At 52.5% G+C, this 19,220-nt stretch overlaps 1 protein-coding gene across 14 annotated transcripts in view; it reads right to left on the bottom strand.

Moving 5' to 3' along the window:
- Window positions 1-19,220, bottom strand: part of TANC2 (tetratricopeptide repeat, ankyrin repeat and coiled-coil containing 2) — a 173,824-nt gene that overhangs the window by 86,993 nt on the left and 67,611 nt on the right. For 9 of the 14 annotated variants that reach the window (XM_004948525.5, XM_015299380.4, XM_015299383.4 and 6 more), the window contains one exon: window positions 6,087-6,197. The exons of 4 other annotated variants lie outside the window; for them this stretch is intronic. In XM_004948525.5, coding sequence (XP_004948582.2) covers window positions 6,087-6,197 — 111 coding nt within the window. Of the gene's footprint in view, window positions 1-6,086; window positions 6,198-16,868; window positions 17,246-19,220 lie in introns of those variants that run through there. One more of the 14 variants, XM_015299387.4, reaches the window with a different exon arrangement.

The following is a 19,220-nucleotide window of genomic DNA, read 5'->3' as shown; positions in this document are numbered from 1 at the left end:
GCATATTTCCCTCATCTCGGGATTAACGGGACGGCTTTTTCTTGACTCTCACTCGCAACAAGAAGAGAAAACTTCTCCGAGGAGGGATGGAGGCTACGTCAGAAGCACTGCTCTGGAATCAGCCCTATAGAACCACGTCACTCCTAAGCTCTGACCTCGAGCTGCCAGAAATACTGAGGGTGAACAGCATGGAGCTCCAGCAGCAGCTCAGGGCCACCCCACGGCTCCAGGGTTGGCAGCATGCTGCTTCATCCAGCTGCTTCTCGAACAAACTGCTCTTCTCCCTCCCTGCAAGACCAGTTGCAAACCTCACCTGAGTTGCACAGCATTCGCTTTGTGGAGAAATTCAAGAGAAATTCTCCTTTGCAGCACAAAGCAAAGCTGCTTCCCAGCAGTCCTTCCCATTGCCTCTGCATCAGACTGCCTGAAGGAAGCCACTTATTAGTCAGGAACCAACTGAGCCACAGACAGACAGCAAAAGCAACGTCAACGCTACCAGGAAACCTAATCCAGTGTACGCCATGCTCTGGGTTTGAAAAACCCCCCTGCACTTGTATCTGGGGATGGATTTTCTTGGCTTTGCCCTCCTGTTTACATGCTAAGGAAAAGAGAACGGGGGAAAGATGAGGTCACTCAATGCACCCATCACTACAAAAGGCCACCTCTGTCACAGACTGAGCATGGGCACAGGGAAGGAGTGCTCCTCTGCCACTGAGCAGAGGGGAACTGTTGTCCCCACATCACTTTGGAGCATTCATGCATCGCTGTGCCATCACTGCAGGTCCAATCCGCCCCCAGGCACAGCTCAGCTCCCCGAGCACTGACCGATGGAAGGCCTTTAATTAATGTCAGTGTGACACATTAATTGTGGTACTAAGAAACCCCACAAGCCGACATTCCTCTTCTTTGCACTACTGTAAGAGTGAGTGTGGGGCATTTTTTATCACGGTGCAATTGCAAACACAACACCTCTCCTGTGAGCCAGCAGAGGACCAACGGGGCATCAACTCTGCTGGTGCCTTCTGTACCACCCACAAATGCAGCAGAATCATTCCACGATTTTTGGCACTATTTTCAAATAGAACAGCATCCATTGCTGCTGCTAATAGAGAGTGAAGACCCCCCTTGCTCATTCTAATGAGTGCAAACCAATCCTTGTAGCTTTTCAAAGGGCAAACCATGCCAATGAAGACCTCTCACAAGCCAAGCCCAGTTGACAACACCATCCTCACAGCATGTTCAGGTTGTGCAGCACACAACCTACAGTGTTACCCAGGTTAATTCAGTGAGGTCAGCAGACAGGCAGCAGGATGACAGCCATGTAGGTAACCCCACATCTCACGTCTCTTTGGGTTGGGAAACAGAGAAGAGAATCCAGCAATAAGCTTGGTAAACTGGCTGCAATTTCAGGCCCAAACAGCAATTGTGGAGTGTGCAGTAAGCTGCAGACCTCTGGAAGATACGTCAGTATCATGGATGCTGCCTGGTAAGGCTGTCAGTTATCTGCCCTTTCCAGCCAGCAGCTGGCCAACGCTGTCATGTTTGGGTTCCAAGTCATTATTTTTCCAGTGATCAGGAGTCACACCATCAGTGATATTGATATCTAAACATCTTCCCCGTGAATTGGACACCCCAAAGCCATCTCCTGTCTGCAGTGTGAGCACGCAGCTGTGCTGATCAAGAGAAAGGAACAGATAGGATGGGCAGAACACTGACAATCAAAACAAATTACCGTGCTGGGAACAATATTCCCACTGGGAAAGAATAAAGAAGCCCTTGTTTTTGCAGTCCTAAAGGGTGATAGGAAGTCAAGGCAACTGGTAAGAGAGCAGCAGCGTGGCTTTCAGAGCACCGCATATTTTCACTGATGAGGAGCTCTCCATAGCATCCCTGGAGTTCAACTGCCTTTCGGTTAAGGGGAAAAAAAAAAGCATCCACTGGATTGATTCAACCATTAGGACATGGGAACCAAACTTATAAAAGAAGGGAGCAGTTCTCCATAAATGCACATATCTTTAGAGCTGGTAAAACCAACATTCACTGCTTGCATCCATAGAAACCTTCAACAGAACTAATGTTGCCCCGAAACTCACATCCAAAATCACAACAGAAGTAGAATTATTGACCACTTCCTCCAGACTGTAGAGTGTTTGGGAATAAACACACCTTTGAGCAACCTGGTGTAGATGGAGATGTCCCTGCCTACAGCAGGAGGTTGGAATGAGATGATCTTAAAGGTCCCTTCCAACACAAACCATTCAATGGTTCTATGAAACATCCAAGTCAGGAGGAAAAAGGGACCACTAATTGGCAAGGTGATGACCAAGAGCCTCACCTACCATCCCTGCCCCTTCCTTCTGCTTCTTTAGCATCCCTATATTCCCACCATGAACTCCGGAGGTGAAATGTGATCTCGTCTTTGCCCATCAGCAAAGCCATGGCTGAGCACACAGCACAGCAAAGGCCCCCGGTGCTGCCTGAATGCAGGGAAGTGTGGTATGGAGCATCACATGGGCTCAGATGTGAAAATGAGGGCTTTGCACTGACCCTGCTGGGCTCATCGCTGGTGGTTCCAGAACCAATAGCAGCAGTGTGCCACAAGCACCTTCCAGCTCCTGTCCTGGCAGCCACACGGTGCTCTGGAGCTGGACTGCCCCTACACTGCATTTCTGGACCACCTGAAGTCCTTTTGTTTGCCCTCCAGAGTGAGGAAACCAAACCCGAGGTTACAAAGGAAAGCCAGTGGTTTGTAGATCACATCAGCAAGCTTCCAGAGCACCGTGTCACCTCAGCTCACTTAACAGCCAAAACAGATGGCAGCAGTACCTGCAATGCCTGCAATTTCCAGCTTTGCCCCCAGTTTTTTCCAGGTTTGCCCTCAGCAAACCCCAGTTTGCACCTCCAGCCCAAAGCTGCCACAGAAGCCCACCAGCACCCAATGGTGAGCGGTCTGCAGCCGAACCCAAAATGATGCTCCTATGGGATGCTGGAAGGATGTGGTGAGCATGGGCTGATGGTTGGACTTGGTGATCCTAAAGCCCTTCTCCATCGTGATGGTTCTGTGACCTCTACGCATGCTCTCATGGCAGAACCCCACCCTGGTTTACTTTGAGGCTCAAAGCACAACAGAAAACAGTGCTATCCTCACAAGAGGAGCCCGAGAGACATCGATGGCTCCCATAGCAACCAGGCAGGGAATGGCCACAACCGCTGCAATTAGGGCTGATTGCAATGATTTCCCATTCCCTCCAGGTCAGTGGGCTGGAGAACACTGGGCCAGATGCAGGGCTCCCAGTCACAGCATTTCTCAGGCCACGGTCGGTTTGATCATTCCCAGCCTTCCTCCCAGTCCATCGCTGTCTGGTGTGACAGGGGTTGGACACAGATCCTTCTGGCTGATGCTTTTGCTTGGAGCTTTTCATTTCACTTATTGCCTGTGCTTTCACCATGAAACCTCCAAGCGCAGCTCTGACTCCCGCAGAAGAGGAGCCCTGTTGGTGTTTGAGAGAAGCTCACGTGTGTGTAAAGTGAAAGACCCCACATTTTTTACACGAAGAAAGAAGAGAAGGAAGCAGATGTCAGCCTCAGAGATTTTGTGGTCCAAAGACAGAAAGGAGCAATGGGACGGCCATGAACAACATGGCAGTGAGAAGCCCCCAGGTCAGCCCTCACTGCCCATGGCACTGCAAGGGGACCTCACTTCATGGAATGGAAGGAGACCCTCCAGGCAAGCAGACATGCACCAACTGCTTCTTCTGCAGGAGGATTTAATGCCATTACAAGGTAACGTTGGAACGCACTTGGCCTTTGAAGCCCAACGACAAGGCAATAAATCACACAGAATACAACCAGCACCGTGGATCTGAGAGGAAAGGCCATTCCCTGAAAGCACCATCCATCCGCCTCGGAGCACTTCCAGCACAGCCCTGCAGCACTCAGAGATCAAACTGAGATACCACGCTTGAACAAGAGAAGGAGGACAGAAAGTGGCAGCCCCCAAGCCAGGAGGCAGCAGCTCCTTCACCACCTGGGTGCCCAGGAGGGCAGGGTTACCTCTAACCTACAGGCCGTGCAGTCCCAGGGACACATACACAAATAGCACTGAGAAACGTCTTTCTTGAAGCCACAGAACCTCTCTGCCATCACCTGAAATGAAACCACTGTAGGATGTGGGGCAACGGCTGCCTTTGCTTGAAGAACTCATCCTCCAGAACTCAGCACAACCAGCAGCACAGATAATGTTCTCTCCTCATCGCTACCGAGAGCTTTAAACTGCCTTTAAGTGTGCAATTAATGACATCACTTGTCAGGGATCACTTTGCAAAGCCCTCCACCTCCACCCCACCGCTCAGCTCCTGCACGCCCCCAATCTTTTTTATTTCCTTCAACTTTGAGCCCTGCTACTCCTGATTCTGTTCCTGGAGGCGCTCAGGTTGACACCACGAACACCCCCTGCAGGAGGCATGAACCACAGAGCAGGACAAAGCTGGATCAGATATAAGGAAAGGAGCTGGAACTCCTTAGAGAGCCAATGCTGGGTGCTGCCTGCTGGCTTTGCCACAGTCCCGAATGAAATTGAAGCCATTTCCTCCACCTTCCCACTGCAGCTGGACATCACCTACATTCAGAGGCAGCCATTCTTCACACGTTGTTCAGGTCTGCTCCCTCCCTTCTCCTCACACAAGGCTGGTGGGCATGGTGGTGATGGGTCGATGGCTGGACTTGGTGATCCTAATGGTCCTCATAGAATGGCTTGGGTTGGAAGGAACCCCAGGGATAACCAGGACCCCCTGCCACAGCAGGGCCACCAACCTACACATCTGGGACTGGACCAGGTTGCCCAGGGCCCCATCCAACCCGGTCTTGGTCCTTCCCAACCGTAACGACTCTATGAGTCTACGACTTCAGGAGGACCCTCGTGCAACACAAACCTCTTCTCCAGAAACAGCTCCAGAAACCCTTTCCCAGATGATTCCTTTCACCATTCTCCCAGGGTTGCCAGGAATGTACCCTCCCAGTGTCAGCCCCACCACCACACAGGCACTGCCCAGCAGCACGCCCTACGGCAACTCACTCTCTTCTTCTCCCTTCTTTTTTCCCTTATGACACTCCACATTTCTTCACTGCCACCTCAAGGCATGAGGAAATCCCACAACCCCTTTAACATCACTCCATGGCAGTGAGAGAAGGAAATTAAAATGCAAAACAAGTAATAATAGGAAATGCCACCATCAGCACACAGGGCTGTGTGTGTGCTGGGAGGATGCCCACCCCCAAAGCATGGGCACAAGGAGCTGGGGCAGAAGGACAGAGCACAGCTGGGAGAGGTGCCATGAGTGGGGAACGTGAGATTTCTGCTTTTAAGCCACATTCACAACTCTAATTCCCTGCAGGTGCAATCATAACAAGTTGTAATTACTTACAATTACAAATACAGGAGTAGAAGATATTCAGTTGGAAGAAGAAAGGGCTGTGATGGCAAAATTGTAAGTAATTCATGATCCTTGACAAAGGGAGAGCACTTTTCATAGCAGCTCTGGCCTGGAGGAGGCACTTCCAAGCACAGAGACTGCTGTTTGATCTAAGAACCCCATCTCAAACAAAGCACACTGAAGAAAGCCTGCACCCCAAGCACTGCTCACACAGCTCCCCTGGCCACAAACACCCCATAGGCTCTCACCATCCGCACTATTTTTGGGTGTAGGCTCAACGAGAGCACACAACTGCACACCACTTTGTGCAATGATAGCTCTGCAACGTGTTCTCATTCCAGCCCTTCCAAGAGCCAGCCTTAAGAATGCAATTTCAAGCTTACTGGATCACTTTCACCTCCTATAATCAACACTCCCCACCTCCTACACTGCCCCAGGGGGGAGCAGCCACGCAGCTCTCACCTGCAGCAGGCGGCATGCAGCACGTGTGAATGGGCAGCAGTGAGAAATGAAGGCATGGAGCTGCCTGCTCAATGCAACGGGGCTGTGCAGCTCCCATTCAGCAGCATACAGCAGAGCTGCACTACATGCAGTGCTCCTCCCGGCCGCAGCTGCTGTCCCTCTCCAAACGCAGCACCTCTGCATGCAGCTTACCAGGGCAGTACGCATCCACGTCCAGTTTCTGTGCTGAAGAGAGTGTTGGTGAGCCGAGCTCGGACTCAGGGATGCGAGGGCTCTCAACAAACTTTGCTTTCCTCAGAGGGGCTAAGGAGAAGGAGGGGGAGAGAGAGAGAGAGAGAGGGCTCATGAGTAAGGGAAACAGCGAGCAACAGATGGAAGCACTTAATGACACTGTCAGACTCAGATCAGGTTACCCCCCCCCTTTTTTTTTTTTTCTTTTCTGCTGAAAAAAAAAAAAAGCATTATCTGCATTCTTTACAAAGGAGATGGCTCTGATTCAAACTTGCAGGCTGCTGCCTTCACAGCGTGCTGGGCTGCGGCAGCTCCTGATGCTCCCAAGCACTTCCCTGTTTCCTTCCCACTTTAACCCGTCTTTTATAGGAAGCAAACAGGACTGCGCTGTGCCATGTAAAGGGCTGAGATGGCACACAGGGACGCACAGCCTGCTGGGGTTTCAGGTATTTAACTCCAAAACACCGAAGTGAATACACAGATTCTGTATTCAGTGACTGCTTCCACTGCAGAGCAATGAAAGCAAACCCATTTTGAAGCACTGCAAATGCCTGATCCCACAGGTGCTGCACTCCCTGTGGATGATCGGATGGAAACCAACACTGCCCAGAAGGAGAGGCCCCGAGTGCTTCACTTCCATCCCTGCACATCCAGAAATGATTCAAAGGAATGAAAGGAAGAGCTGGGAAAGGCGAAGCGCCCCAGAGCAAAACAGCGCCGGCACTGCACCAACAGCACTGGATTGAACTGAGCTCTGAAGTTCAGTCACAAAGTGCTGTGCCCCTTTTGCTGGCGGTGCAGCAATGGTTTCTAAAATGCCTTCAGCACTGAGTTTTTCAATGGGTATTTCTGCCAGACCGGAGAACCACAGCTGGGGTGTGAGCTGCGTGCAGGTGACGGCGCTGCGCTTCCCAGCTGCGCTCACTGCCCATTGAAGTGAAAGGCCAACTTGAAAAGCTGCTCTCCCAACTCCTGCCTGCACTGCTCAGCCTCACAGCCCTCCTGGGCACCACTCACATCACAGCCCTCCTGCCCTCAACGCCAATAATGAGGCTGAACCTCGGGATGGGCTTTGCTCCCATGCACCTCCTGCAGCAGAAGTGCCAGATAACCACATTGGTACCAGCGGGATTGCAGCTGGGGCCAGAAAGTTGTTGGGAACCATCACTGTGCTCAGAGCCATGTGCTAATATCTCACGTGAAGCTTCCAATGGGGTTTGGTACAGCCGCCTTACTGCAGCCTCGCTGGCAGTCATCTTTATAACCAGAATAGCACGTCCTTATTTCATTGTTCCAGGCTCACGTCAGAGCCACAGACCTCTGCTGTGACAGCCAAGCAATGTTCCACTGAAAAGAAGTGCTTCTCATGGTTGGAGATGTTAATAACCACAACGGGGTTGGCACTGAAGGTTCTGTGCTACAGCTGAGGTGCAAACCCAAAGAGCTTGCTGACATCCTGAACACCCCCCCCATCAGCACAGCAAAACCTGATGACCAACATCACACCAGCAGTGCTTGCAACGCAGCATAAACCCGAACAGAGCACAGAGAAGTGATCTGCAGTATTCCACACCTCCACCTGCTGGGGCTGATCCTTCACGGAGTCACAGAACTGCAGGGGTTGGAAGGGACCACCAGAGCTCAGTGAGCCCAACCCCTGCCCAAGCAGCTCCCTGCAGCAGGCTGCACAGGTCGGCATCCAGATGGGTCTGGAATGTCTCCAGAGGAGACCACCCCCCCATCTCCCACGGCAGCCCATTCCAGTGCTCCAATCACCCTTCCCATGAAGAAGTTCTGCATATTGGTGCAGAACTTCCTACGCTTCAGTTTGTGCCCATTTCCCCTTGTCCTGTCCCCACAGACCACTGAGAAAAGGTTGGCCGTGTCCCTTTGACTCCCACACATAAGATATTTGTAAGCATTCATAAGATTCCTTCTCAGTCTTCTTTTGTCAAGGCTGAACAGCCCCACGTTGCTCAGCCTTTCATCACAGGGAGATGCTCCAGGCCCTGCATCACCTTTGTGCCCTCTCTGCTGGACTCTCTCCCTGTCTGTTTTGTACCAGGGAGCCCAGAACTGGACACAGTGCTCCAGGTGAGGCCTGACCAGGGCAGAGCACAGGGGGATATCACCTCCCTCGCCCTGCTGGCCAAAATCCCTTTAATACACCCCAGGATCCCATTGGACCTCTTGGTCACCAGGGCACACTGCTGGCTCACGGCCAACCCGTCACCCACCAGGACCCCCAGCTCCTTCTCTGCAGAGCTCCTCTCCAGCAGCTCATCTCCCTACCTGTACTGATATGTGCCCTCTGAGCTCAGACAGCTCTCAGCCCACCTCACCATCCTCTCATCCAGCCCACACTTTCCCGGCTGAGTTACCAGGATGCCGTGGGATACAGTACCAAAAGCCTTGCTGAAGTCAAGGCAGACAACATCCAGCCAACACTGCATGTGCACTCAGCAGGACAGCTGCTCCCAAGGACCCAATGGCACACATAACACTGCGTCATACAGGAATGGCCTCACTGCTGCTGCAGAACCTCCAGGAGAACAGCAAGAGAAGTTATTCAAAGCAACATAGCAGAGCAAAACCCCAAACCCTTCCCTCGGTGCAAACCAAACCTTGCTTGACTTTGAGAGTTTTTCCTCTTCAAGGGAAGTGATGGTCATTCCAGGACAGGAATTCACCACGTAATGCAAAATCATCACAGGCTGAGCAGCTGCAGGCTTAATAAGCTGCCTTATTGATGATCTTTATGCAGCAGTGGGCTGCCTTCCACCAGGACAAGGATCTCCTGCATCCTCCTCTTTGCACACCAATTCTCCCCCATACTCCCAAGGCCACCAAACGTCACACCATCACCCACGACCAAAAACCAGCATCCAGAACAGCAAGGCGTGAACTGAACAGCACACAAAACCAAAGATGGACTTAGGACAAAAGCAGAGGTCTGCAATGAAGCTACCAAATAAATCCAGAACAAAACCAGCATGCCTGCATTCCTTCTGAACATCGTGTGATCTCCATCAGCACTGTGCTCTGCTGAGCGCCCCGATTCTCCTGCATTCTCTCTCTCTGTCATGTAATTTAGAGATGAATTAGCATTTTAATTAAAAAAAAAAAAAAGGTTTTCTTTATATGAAAAGGCACTCAGAAAAGGAAATGACGACGGATCACCAAAAGGGTTCACTGACAAAGCTCAGCTTTGCTCTGACAGAGACAATTCACATAGAAAAGAGCTCTGAGCATCGCATGACCCGACGGAACAAAGCGCTGCGGATTGCAGTGGATCTGCACTAATTAACTCTGCGCTCTGATTACGGTTTGCACACCTCCATGCATACACCCCATAGCAGCACAGTTTCCAGCATAGGTGAGGGACAGTGAAGGACCACCACGAATGATGGAAAGCAAGGAGCTGCAATCTCCTGCTACCAATGCAGATGAGGAGGAGCTGAATTTTGCACATGGATATGTAAGTGCTGTATTACCCCATACATTGTGTATGGTGGAAAGCAATCCCCCAAGTGCATGCGCTCTCTCCAAAAACAACCTGCCCAAAGGAGGCTGTGAAGGGCTGAGGCAGAGCAGTGCTCGGGAGAGCAAACTTCCACAAGGTGCATTCCTGGACTGGCAGCTGGACTGTCCCCAGTATGGGCTCCTCTGCTCCCAGACAGCTCCTGGTTCTGCTGATGGATGAATCACAGGAAGGGGAAAGCAGGCAGCACGTGGTTCCTTCTGCTGCAGCATGAATAAAGCAGCCGGTGGTAACCAGCACTGCAGGGGGGGTTGGGAGGGACCTTCAAGATCAGCCAGGTTTTAAAAAAATCTAACTTAAAATAATGAAATTACAGGGTAACACCTTTCTGTTGTATGGAGAGGAGAGGGAAGGCGAAAAGGGGGAAGGGGGAAGGGGAAGGAAGGTCAGGCTGGACCAAGCTCCGAGCACCTGTTGGAGCTGTAGCTGCCCCTGTTCATTGCAGGGGAGTGGGACAAGATGACCTGCAAAGGTCCCTTCCAATTCAAAAGCTGCTATGATTCTCTGAAAGGATCTTTCTTTCCCTGTCGATAAATTTATTTCCAAGGTGGACTACCAAAAAAAAAGTCTCCGTCTCCACAGGGGAAACAGCTTTGAGGAGCAGCACCTCATGTACCGACGCTGCAGAAGGTGCTTCCACCCTCCCATCCAAACCCAGGAGGTCGGTTCTGACGGCTCACAGCTGGGTCACAGCAGCAGTTCTCCACGTCATTTCCCATCTGAAATTCTCCTTCTCAGTGTCTTCTGAATCAGCTCTGAGTACAAATTCTGTGCGTGTTCCCTGCAGCGCTCTCAGGGAGGAGGAAAGACGAGGAATAAACCAGCGCTGCCCGCTTCAGCTTCCCAAACAGCGGCCAGCAGACATCCCTACACATTCGGTGCTGTTTCAGACTCCTGTTAAACCACACGAACAATGGATGAAGACCCGGCACTCCGGGATGCCATCACGCCGTCAGCATTTTCAGCCCACGTACGTTCTGCTCAAAAACCCACGGAATCCTCTGAATGGCAGAAATGGGAGCAGCGCCGCCGCACAAACGTTCCTCACCTCCCTCCTCCCCTCTTCTGGGGCTTCATTAAAAGTCACATTTAAAGCAGATGAGAGCACAGCACCCACTGCGATGCGGTGCTGCCCTTCAGCCCCTGGCAGCTCTCAGCAGCTCGGGGGGCCCAAAATGAGCACGGCTGCCCAAGGTGACCTGGATACGCAGCAAAGGGAGTTTGTTCCAAGGAAAGAAGCGAAGCGCTCCGTCCATGTGATCAGATGAAGGGTAATGCCGTTAAATTGATGTTTGGAGGAAGGCAGCGTGCCCGTTGTCCCGAGCTAAAGGCTGAACTGTGGATGCACAGTGCTTGGATTTCCACATCAGTTTCAATGGGAGAAATCAGAAGCAAACAGAACAGGAAGCGAAGGAAACGCGTTTTCCTCTTCGCTGTAGGAGGCTGCTGTAGGACAGAGCTGAGGAACAAAGGAAGGAAAAACTGATTCCCAGCTTTCCTTGGGATGTGTGCGTCCTCCAAACATTCCCTTCCTCCTTCCAAGGCTGTGTGTCACTGCAGTGCCCCAGCAATGCCCTTCTGCTTTAGCATTTGGGGTTTCCATCACACACGTTGATCAGGTTGGGCAGCGGGAAGCGAGCGGAGCACTGAACACAGCTTCACTCACCTCAGAGCACTGCAGGAAAGCAGTACTGAACACTTCATTGGTGAGTTCTTCCAAAGAACCACTTCCAACAGCAGGGCAAGCTGCACAGAGTGTGTGTTCATCTGGTTCTTTGCACAGCTCTTCTTTCCATTTCCATTTACATCGAGCTCTGCTGACACAAATACGCGACCTGGCAAGTCAGTGTGATGCTGCATCACAGAGCCACAGAATGGCCTGGGTTGAAAAGGACCACAATGCTCATCCAGTTCCAACCCCCTGCTATGTGCAGGGTCGCCAACCAGCAGCCCAGGCTGCCCAGAGCCACATCCAGCCTGGCCTTGAATGCCTGCAGGGATGGGGCATCCACAGCCTCCTTGGGCAACCTGTTCCTTCTCATCCACCTGGACCCCCAAATCCTTCTCCGCAGGGCTGCTCTCAAGGAGATCATCCCCCAGTCTGTATCAATACCTGGGATTGCCCCAACCCAGGTGCAGCGGCCTGCACTTGGCCTTACTGAACCTCATTAGGTTCACATGGGCCCACTTCTCCAGCCTGTCCAGGTCCCTCTGGATGGCTTCCCTTCCCTCCAACGTACTGACTGCACCACTTGTGAACGGCCTCCACCCTGACACAGATCCATTGATCGCAGCCCTTTGGCTGTGAGCAGCCAACCAGTTCTTAATCCATCCAACAGCCTCAAATCCATACCTCTCTGGACTGGGGAGAAGTCCCATAAAAGGTCCAAAGAACAACAACCAAAGGGAATTATGCACTCGAGACACCAAAGGGAGAAAGCATGATTAATTATGTGTTATTTAAATATTTCATGACAGGCCAGGGATGATGAAAGGTATGCATCATTATATAGCCAGATTTGCACTGATGTGGCAATGCCAAAGCTGGGAGCAAAGCATCCATGAACCCCAATTCATTCCCACTGCACATCCCTGCCAACATATGGGGTGAAGATATCTGAGCACCCCAAGGCCACAGAGCCCCGTGCTGAAGCACAGAGCTGCTCAGCAAACAGGACTGCACAGCAGATGGGCTGATAGCAATCACAATGGAGTGAAAATATGCCAACAGGTGAAGTGGCTTAAATTTATGTATGTGCCAGTCACTCAAATCTTTGCTATGCTGAAACTAATGCAGTTGGTTTGGGTGATAAAGGCAGGCCTGTAATTACAGCAGGATGCACACACAGCTGTGCAGCTGATAGCAAACTATTTTGGATCCACGTTTCTTTGTTGGCAGCAGCTACAGGGATTGCTCTATCCCCAAAACAAAGCTCCTCACCTTGGTGTTTACCAACACAGAAAACAGAGAGAAACCCAATGCAGAAGCTCCCAGGACTCTGAGCCAACACCAGAACCCCATGAAAGCAGCAGCTCCTGCACTCCTGCTGCTCTCTGTGCACAGCACAGCATCCTGGTGTCACCCACAGCAATGCCCCGAGCTCCCACTGAGCCATCAGACCACACAGAAGTGCCCATCATAAATCACCTACAGGTGGGGATTTGGGGAAGGAAAAGGTTCCTTATTTCCTCTTGAAGCCAATCTGCCCTTGCATCTGCGATAGCCACGCTGTGTGCTAAGCATGCTTGATGCAACCATGAAAGCAGAGCTTTGAACGTGGGCATACAAATGTGTCCCTGCCTATAGCAGAGGGGTTGGAATGAGATGACCTTAAAGGTCCCTACCAACCCAAACCATTCTGTGGTTCTGTGATAAATAAATCAAATGTGCAATGTTTAGGTGGTTACTGCATGGCAGAGCTGGGTACCTGGCCATCAGCAAGCATATTTCAGCACGGCAATGTATTTATACACGCACAAACGCCTTCTGCCCAAATAGAGACTTCTAACAGATACGGTACAAGACAAAAGCAAGTCCATATGTTCCACAAAGCAATCCCCTCTACTAGAAGACGACGTGGAGTTATTCTCATCCCCCTTATGCAACCTGCCTGCGTGTGATGTGGGCGGCCGAAATCTGCCTGCTCCGGAGCAGCCCCAGTGGGCACTGAGCCGCATCCCCGCTGCTGTGCCGAGGAAAGCTTTGTGGGATGCTTTAATCCCTCCCCAAATTCCCATCCCACTTCCACGCCTCTGCCTGTACAACCTGGCCGAGGCAGGAACACGATTCCGGAGCTCAGACTGGGAGGATGGAGGAGGGTGGGCACAGCGGGGATGGGCTGGCAGCTGGAATGGATGATCTCACAGCTCTTCTCCAACCTTAACGGCTGCATGGCTCTATGGTAAGAGATGAGCGCATTTAGAACTGACCATCAGTGGGCTGCAGGGATATCAGGCGGCCACCAGCAGCCCCTGTCACCTCTGTATGGGGAGGGACACAGAGCAGACCCCACAGATCCCAAGGGACGTGAGGATTTCTACAGCGGCCATCTCCAGGCTGCGTCAAGCAGCACTTGGTTACAACACAACACCTTTTGAGAGCCTAAACATCTGGTTTAATAAAGACAAAGGTATACAACCAAGGCAATGCTGGGAATCTTGGCCAGAGAGGTGGGGGGGGACCCCATCCATGCAACCCCAAGGTGAGGCTGGGGGGGGGCTCAGAGCTGTGGGCACCCCTGCTCAGTGCAGGGCAGCCGCACCAGAGGACCCCCGAAGGTCCACTCCATCTATTCCATGATTCTATGAAATCAGGATCCCTCCTTCCCCTCAATCTGGTCAAAATATGCTGTTAAATTGGTGGGAGTTAATTGGTTTTCCCATTCCATTTTGCAGTGCAACGAGCTGATATTTTAAGGCCGCTTCTTTGGACGACTGAAAAAGCTGACGCCGAAATAAGAAAGCAGCTGGTTTCAGAAGGCAGGCACACGCATCATCTGCTTGGAGAAACTCATCACGAGCTGCATCCTGGTAACAAGCACGGTGCTATTTCTTGGCTGAGTGCACAGGAGAGGGACGGATTACACTATTTCCTATGCTGAGGTGCACAGACTGTTGGCCAAAGGTTCACGGCACAGCGGTACGCAGATATAGGGGAGGACCCATTTGGAGTCCTGCACCCAGGTGTGGGGTTCCCAATGCAGGAGGGATGTGGAGCTGATGGAGAGGCTCCAGAGGAGGGCCAGAAAGATGAGCAGAGGGCTGGAGCACCTCTCCTACAAAGACAGGCTGAGGGAGCTGGGCTGTGGATGCTCCATCCCTGGAGGTGTTCAGGACCAGATTGGATGGGGCCCTGGGCGAGCGGCAGACCTGGAGGTTGGTGGCTCTCCTGAGGAGTGGGAGGAGTGGGGGACCTGATCCAACCCCACAGCACCTCCTCCAATGTAATCCTACATCCCCACTCCCCACAGCACCTCCTCCAGCCGGAGGAACCTCAGCGCTATGCCTGGAAATTCCCACCCGCAGAAGCGCGGCGATGACAGATGCTCCATTTTGTGCAGCACCGGTGTGAGATGAGGACAGACTTCTGGCTCCGAGCTGCAGAGCAGGCAGGGCAGCTCAGGGCGATGCGTGTGTTAAATGTTACTGCACTGACTAACAGCCTTCCCCCTTATTTCAGCCATACACAGAACACCCGGAACCAAAAGCCACCAACACCCTCCCCAGCACAGCAATGGTGTTACCCACACACTGCACGCATCCCTCAGCCAGGAAAGGAGGAGTTTAGGTTGGATATGAGGAGGAAGTTTTTCCCCCCAGAGGGTGGTGATGCACTGAACAGGTTGCCCAAGGAGGCTGTGGATGCCCCATCCCTGCAGGCATTCCAGGCCAGGCTGGATGTGGCTCTGGGCAGCCTGGTCTGCTGGTTGGTGACCCTGCACATAGCAGGGGGTTGGAACTGGATGAGCACTGTGCTCCTTTTCAACCCAGGCCATTCTGTGGCTCTATGAACCAGGAAGGTCCTGGCAGGCACAGCCCCACCGTGACTCCTGCCCTGCTAACACAGGAGGTGGTTGCACATGACAAGCAGGCAGAACGCAGCTCTTGGCTTGGAAAAGGCGTGCTAACGCTGCTCTGTGTCTTTCAGCAGTCCCTTCACATGCACTGTGTTCCCACGCCCATTCCAGCTGTGCACACCCGGCTGGCTCCCAACTAACAGTGCCCCTGCCACCGCAAACCATGAGTCTGCATGTGAGGGATGGATTCCTACGGACACAAGAGGAGCCCCCAGCCCAGCATGTACCACCCCAGGTTGGGGTATGGGGCAGGATGAGAACACGGGGGCTGAAATCACAAGGAGATACTGCACACACACCTCCTGCCTCTCATTTAGAGATGCAATTCAATTCTCCCTTCTGACATTATGTAAGGTGCCGGGTTGTGCTAAGCCTCCAGACTGCCATGGATGGCGATGGATTAGGGGAAATTAAATGGAAAGTGAACGCTGCATCTTGACAAACACGGCACTGTGAAGCAGGCGGCACTGAACGCTGCTGGGCTCTCCAGGAGCAGCCCTCCATCCCACCACACTCCAACACCAAAACAGCCCTTCCCGACCCATGCCAAGCTGTCAGAGCAACAGCTACAGAAAGCAACAGGGGAAACGTGACCGCACTGCAACCACAAAGGCACCAAAACACCCAGGAATGACAGCAAGCACAGCACCGTGCACACAGTGCAGCACCAGGTGCCATCCCTCAAACCACACCTTGCAAATGGTTACTGCTGTACCGGTGCTCTTCCCAGCAGCTCCAATTAACACCTCCTCATCATGATGCTCTAAAACCAAAAATACCATCCTTCATATCCCTGGTGGATAATTTTTCAGCCCGCTCCTCAGTAGATCTGTTCTACTTCAGCAATGCTGAGGAAGTGGAATGTTTTGCAGTGCACGTTCGCTTTAGGTTCTGTCCATGCAATCCTTCTCATCTCCACGAGCAGGAAAAGAGCTCAGGGTTATGTAAAACTATTGCAACGACCAAAAGAAAAACACCCAAAGCAGCAAAACCTGCCCTTACACTACCAGCCACCTAATGGCTCCCGTGCCAGCTCCAGGCACTCAGCCTTCTTATTCTACATTGATTTTCTGCAGAGCTAAAGGAGGCCAAGCAAAGCACACCACAATTTCCATGCAAGTGCATGCAAGAGGAGCAGTGCTGACACTCATAGGGCTTTGTTTTCTCTCCCCAGCACCCATGAGCATGCAATGCTGCAGCAGGAGGGCAGTGAGACCCAAAAGAGCAGCCCCGAGCCTGCAGCCCAGACCCACAGCCTGGACCCATAGCCCAGACCCACAGAACAGACCCACAGTCTGGATCCACAGCCCAGACCTGTAGCCTGGATACACATCCCAGACCTGCAGATCAGACCCACAGACCAGATGCACAGCCCAGACCTGTAGCCTGGACTCACAGTCTGGACCTGCATATCAGACCCACAGCCCAGACTCACAGCCTGGACCCACAGAACAGCCCAGACCCACAGAACAGACTCAGCCCGGACCCACAGCCTGGACCCACAGATCAGACCCACACCCCAGCCCCACACAGCTCCATGCCATCAGCCCAGGGCTGCAGTGCAGTGACGGCTCCCTCTGCCCACAGCAGCTCAGTGCCCCCCAGCTGCCCCCCAGCTCACATCACCTCTGCATCTTCACTGTCCCCACGGAGTGGGCTCCGAGATGATGGTTTCAGGAGGGCTCACAGCTCCCTCTCTTCATTAATCCTCTCGCTATTAAAGAGCCCTTCCTTCCTTCCTTCCTTCCTTCCTTCCAGAACGCTGCAGCAAACGTAGACTACATGCCTCCCTTGGGGGAAAACAGAAGGATTTCTACACCGCTTCTCGCTCTGCTGGCATTTAAGCTGCCCCCTTTTTTTTTTTTTCGAGCAAATTGTTGCAAGAAGAGGTAAAGGATGGCACAGCACCGCGGGGCCAACGATGCTCCTGGAGTGAGCCGAGGGGCAGCGATGCAGCCCAGGACCGGAGCCGATGAATGGTGCAGTGCTGCGGTTGGTATGGCAACGGAGAGAAAAAAAGCAGCCCCATATAAGGAGCTGTGACATGGATTCTGGGAACAATTTATACCAAGAGGCTGTCGGCCCTGGGATGCTTTAAAGCTGCAGCGTCCCCTTCTTGTCGCTTTGCAGCCGGCATTGTTCGGCTGGAAGGAGATGCACACGGGGAGCCTTGCAAAGATCGCAGCGGGGCGAGGTGGTTTTGCAGTGCTTTGCAAGCAGAATGCTTGAAGGAACGACGAAGAGAATGGCACTGAGCTGATGGAGCCCGAAGGAAGGCCTGAGCACCGCGATGCACCAACCTGCAGCACCAGCACACCATCCTCGGGTGGATGGGTGCACCGAAAGGCAGCTCAGACACACAGCTGCCATAGTAAGCTGAGGCACAGACACCATTTAGACCCCATGTTGCAGCACAGGGGGGAAAACCCCACTATTTTTTGCTATTATCCATGGGAAAAACACATTATCTTGCACTACGGCCACATTATTTTATGCTGTTGTCAGTGTCTGTCACCCAATGCATGCACAGACAGCACACTGCAAGCACGGGAGCTGCAGCTCCTGCACCATGAGCTGATGAACAGGTTGCTCCCAAGGCCCTGCTCAGCAAGCACTATTTAAAGCCTTCAGAAATGCTCCCACTCAGAAAGAATTAAGTTTGCAACCTGTTACCCAACAGGAGAATTAAAAATAGCCGAGGACAGCGAGGAATAAAATTACCCCCATGTGTGCATATGGGAATGGCTCAGGACTGCCCCCCAGCACGTCCATCTCTGCAGCACCCAGTGCACAGCAGTGCTTTCTGTGGGGCCCCATTTGCATTGCAGCCACAGCGCAATGATGTGTAACAGTGCTGTGCAGCAGGAGCAGCAACTTCCAAGTGCCAGCGTGCCTGCAGGCAAACCAGAATGGTTTGCACGCTCACCTGGGCTGCAAGCATTGTGTTTGGGGTTTGTTTGGTGCTTTATTACTGCCTTCTCAGGTACACTTCCCATTGGGCTTCCTCATACAGCTGTCATTATAAAGAGAACAAATGCAATGACAGAGGTTGCATGCACTGCTCCAAAGCAGCCTCAGCCACTGCTGCCCCACTGCTACCAATGCAGGAGGGGGACACAGCACATCAATTATGCTCAGTGTTAATTCACCCCTCAGAGCAATGATGACCTCAGCTTTCCATTAATCAAGCAGAAGGGAAATTGCAAACACACTGATTTATCAGCCTCGCACCAGGGCTCTGCACAGAGCAGACTGAGGGATCAGGCTGCCAGTGAGCAAGGCAGCCCTCTGCTGAGGAAATCATGGCACCACGGGGTGGTGTTCAACCCAAAGTGGCAATCAGCACTGTGGCATGGATGGAAAGCTGACCTGTGCACAGATCAGCGGATCCACTGCTTTGAAAGGTGACATTAAAGTAAGCAGACAGCGCTGCTGTATCTACTGGGCACGTTTCTCTGTGCTGCACAGCATTATTTCTCTTTCTAAAGGGTTAAATTCAGACTCTAATTAAGGGCTGCTGGTGATGCCCATGGAGAGGGCCGACCCCCACAGCCGCCCTCCTGCCCCATCAGCACTGCTCCTCCCATGGGGAATGCAGCCCCAGAGGCTCCCGCAGCCCTTCAGCCCTCGAATGGGAACCAATCCCTCCACTCCCAGCCCTGAAGAACTGCAGACAGCACACAGCAGCAGCATGGCACAGCCATGCCATGCTGCAAACAGTCCTACATCTCCATAGGGAGAAGCACGCAGAGCCAACACAGCATCTGATGCCATGAAAGGGCTCCATCCCACTGTCCGAGCACCGCACATATACGGACGTGGTGGCACGAATGGGTTGGCTGCACAGAGCACAAAACAACTGGATAACTCCCCAATGATTTTCTCTCCCCTCTGCCTGCAGCTGCAGGGATGCTCAGCGTTTGGGAGCTCTCAGATGGGTGATAAATATGAGGAAGTTAAGAAATGGGTGAGGAGATG

The sequence above is a fragment of the Gallus gallus genome, chromosome 27 (genome assembly GCF_016699485.2).
Source record: "Gallus gallus isolate bGalGal1 chromosome 27, bGalGal1.mat.broiler.GRCg7b, whole genome shotgun sequence".
In the NCBI taxonomy this organism is placed as follows: domain Eukaryota; kingdom Metazoa; phylum Chordata; class Aves; order Galliformes; family Phasianidae; genus Gallus; species Gallus gallus.
This window is presented reverse-complemented; position numbering and strand designations above follow the sequence as displayed.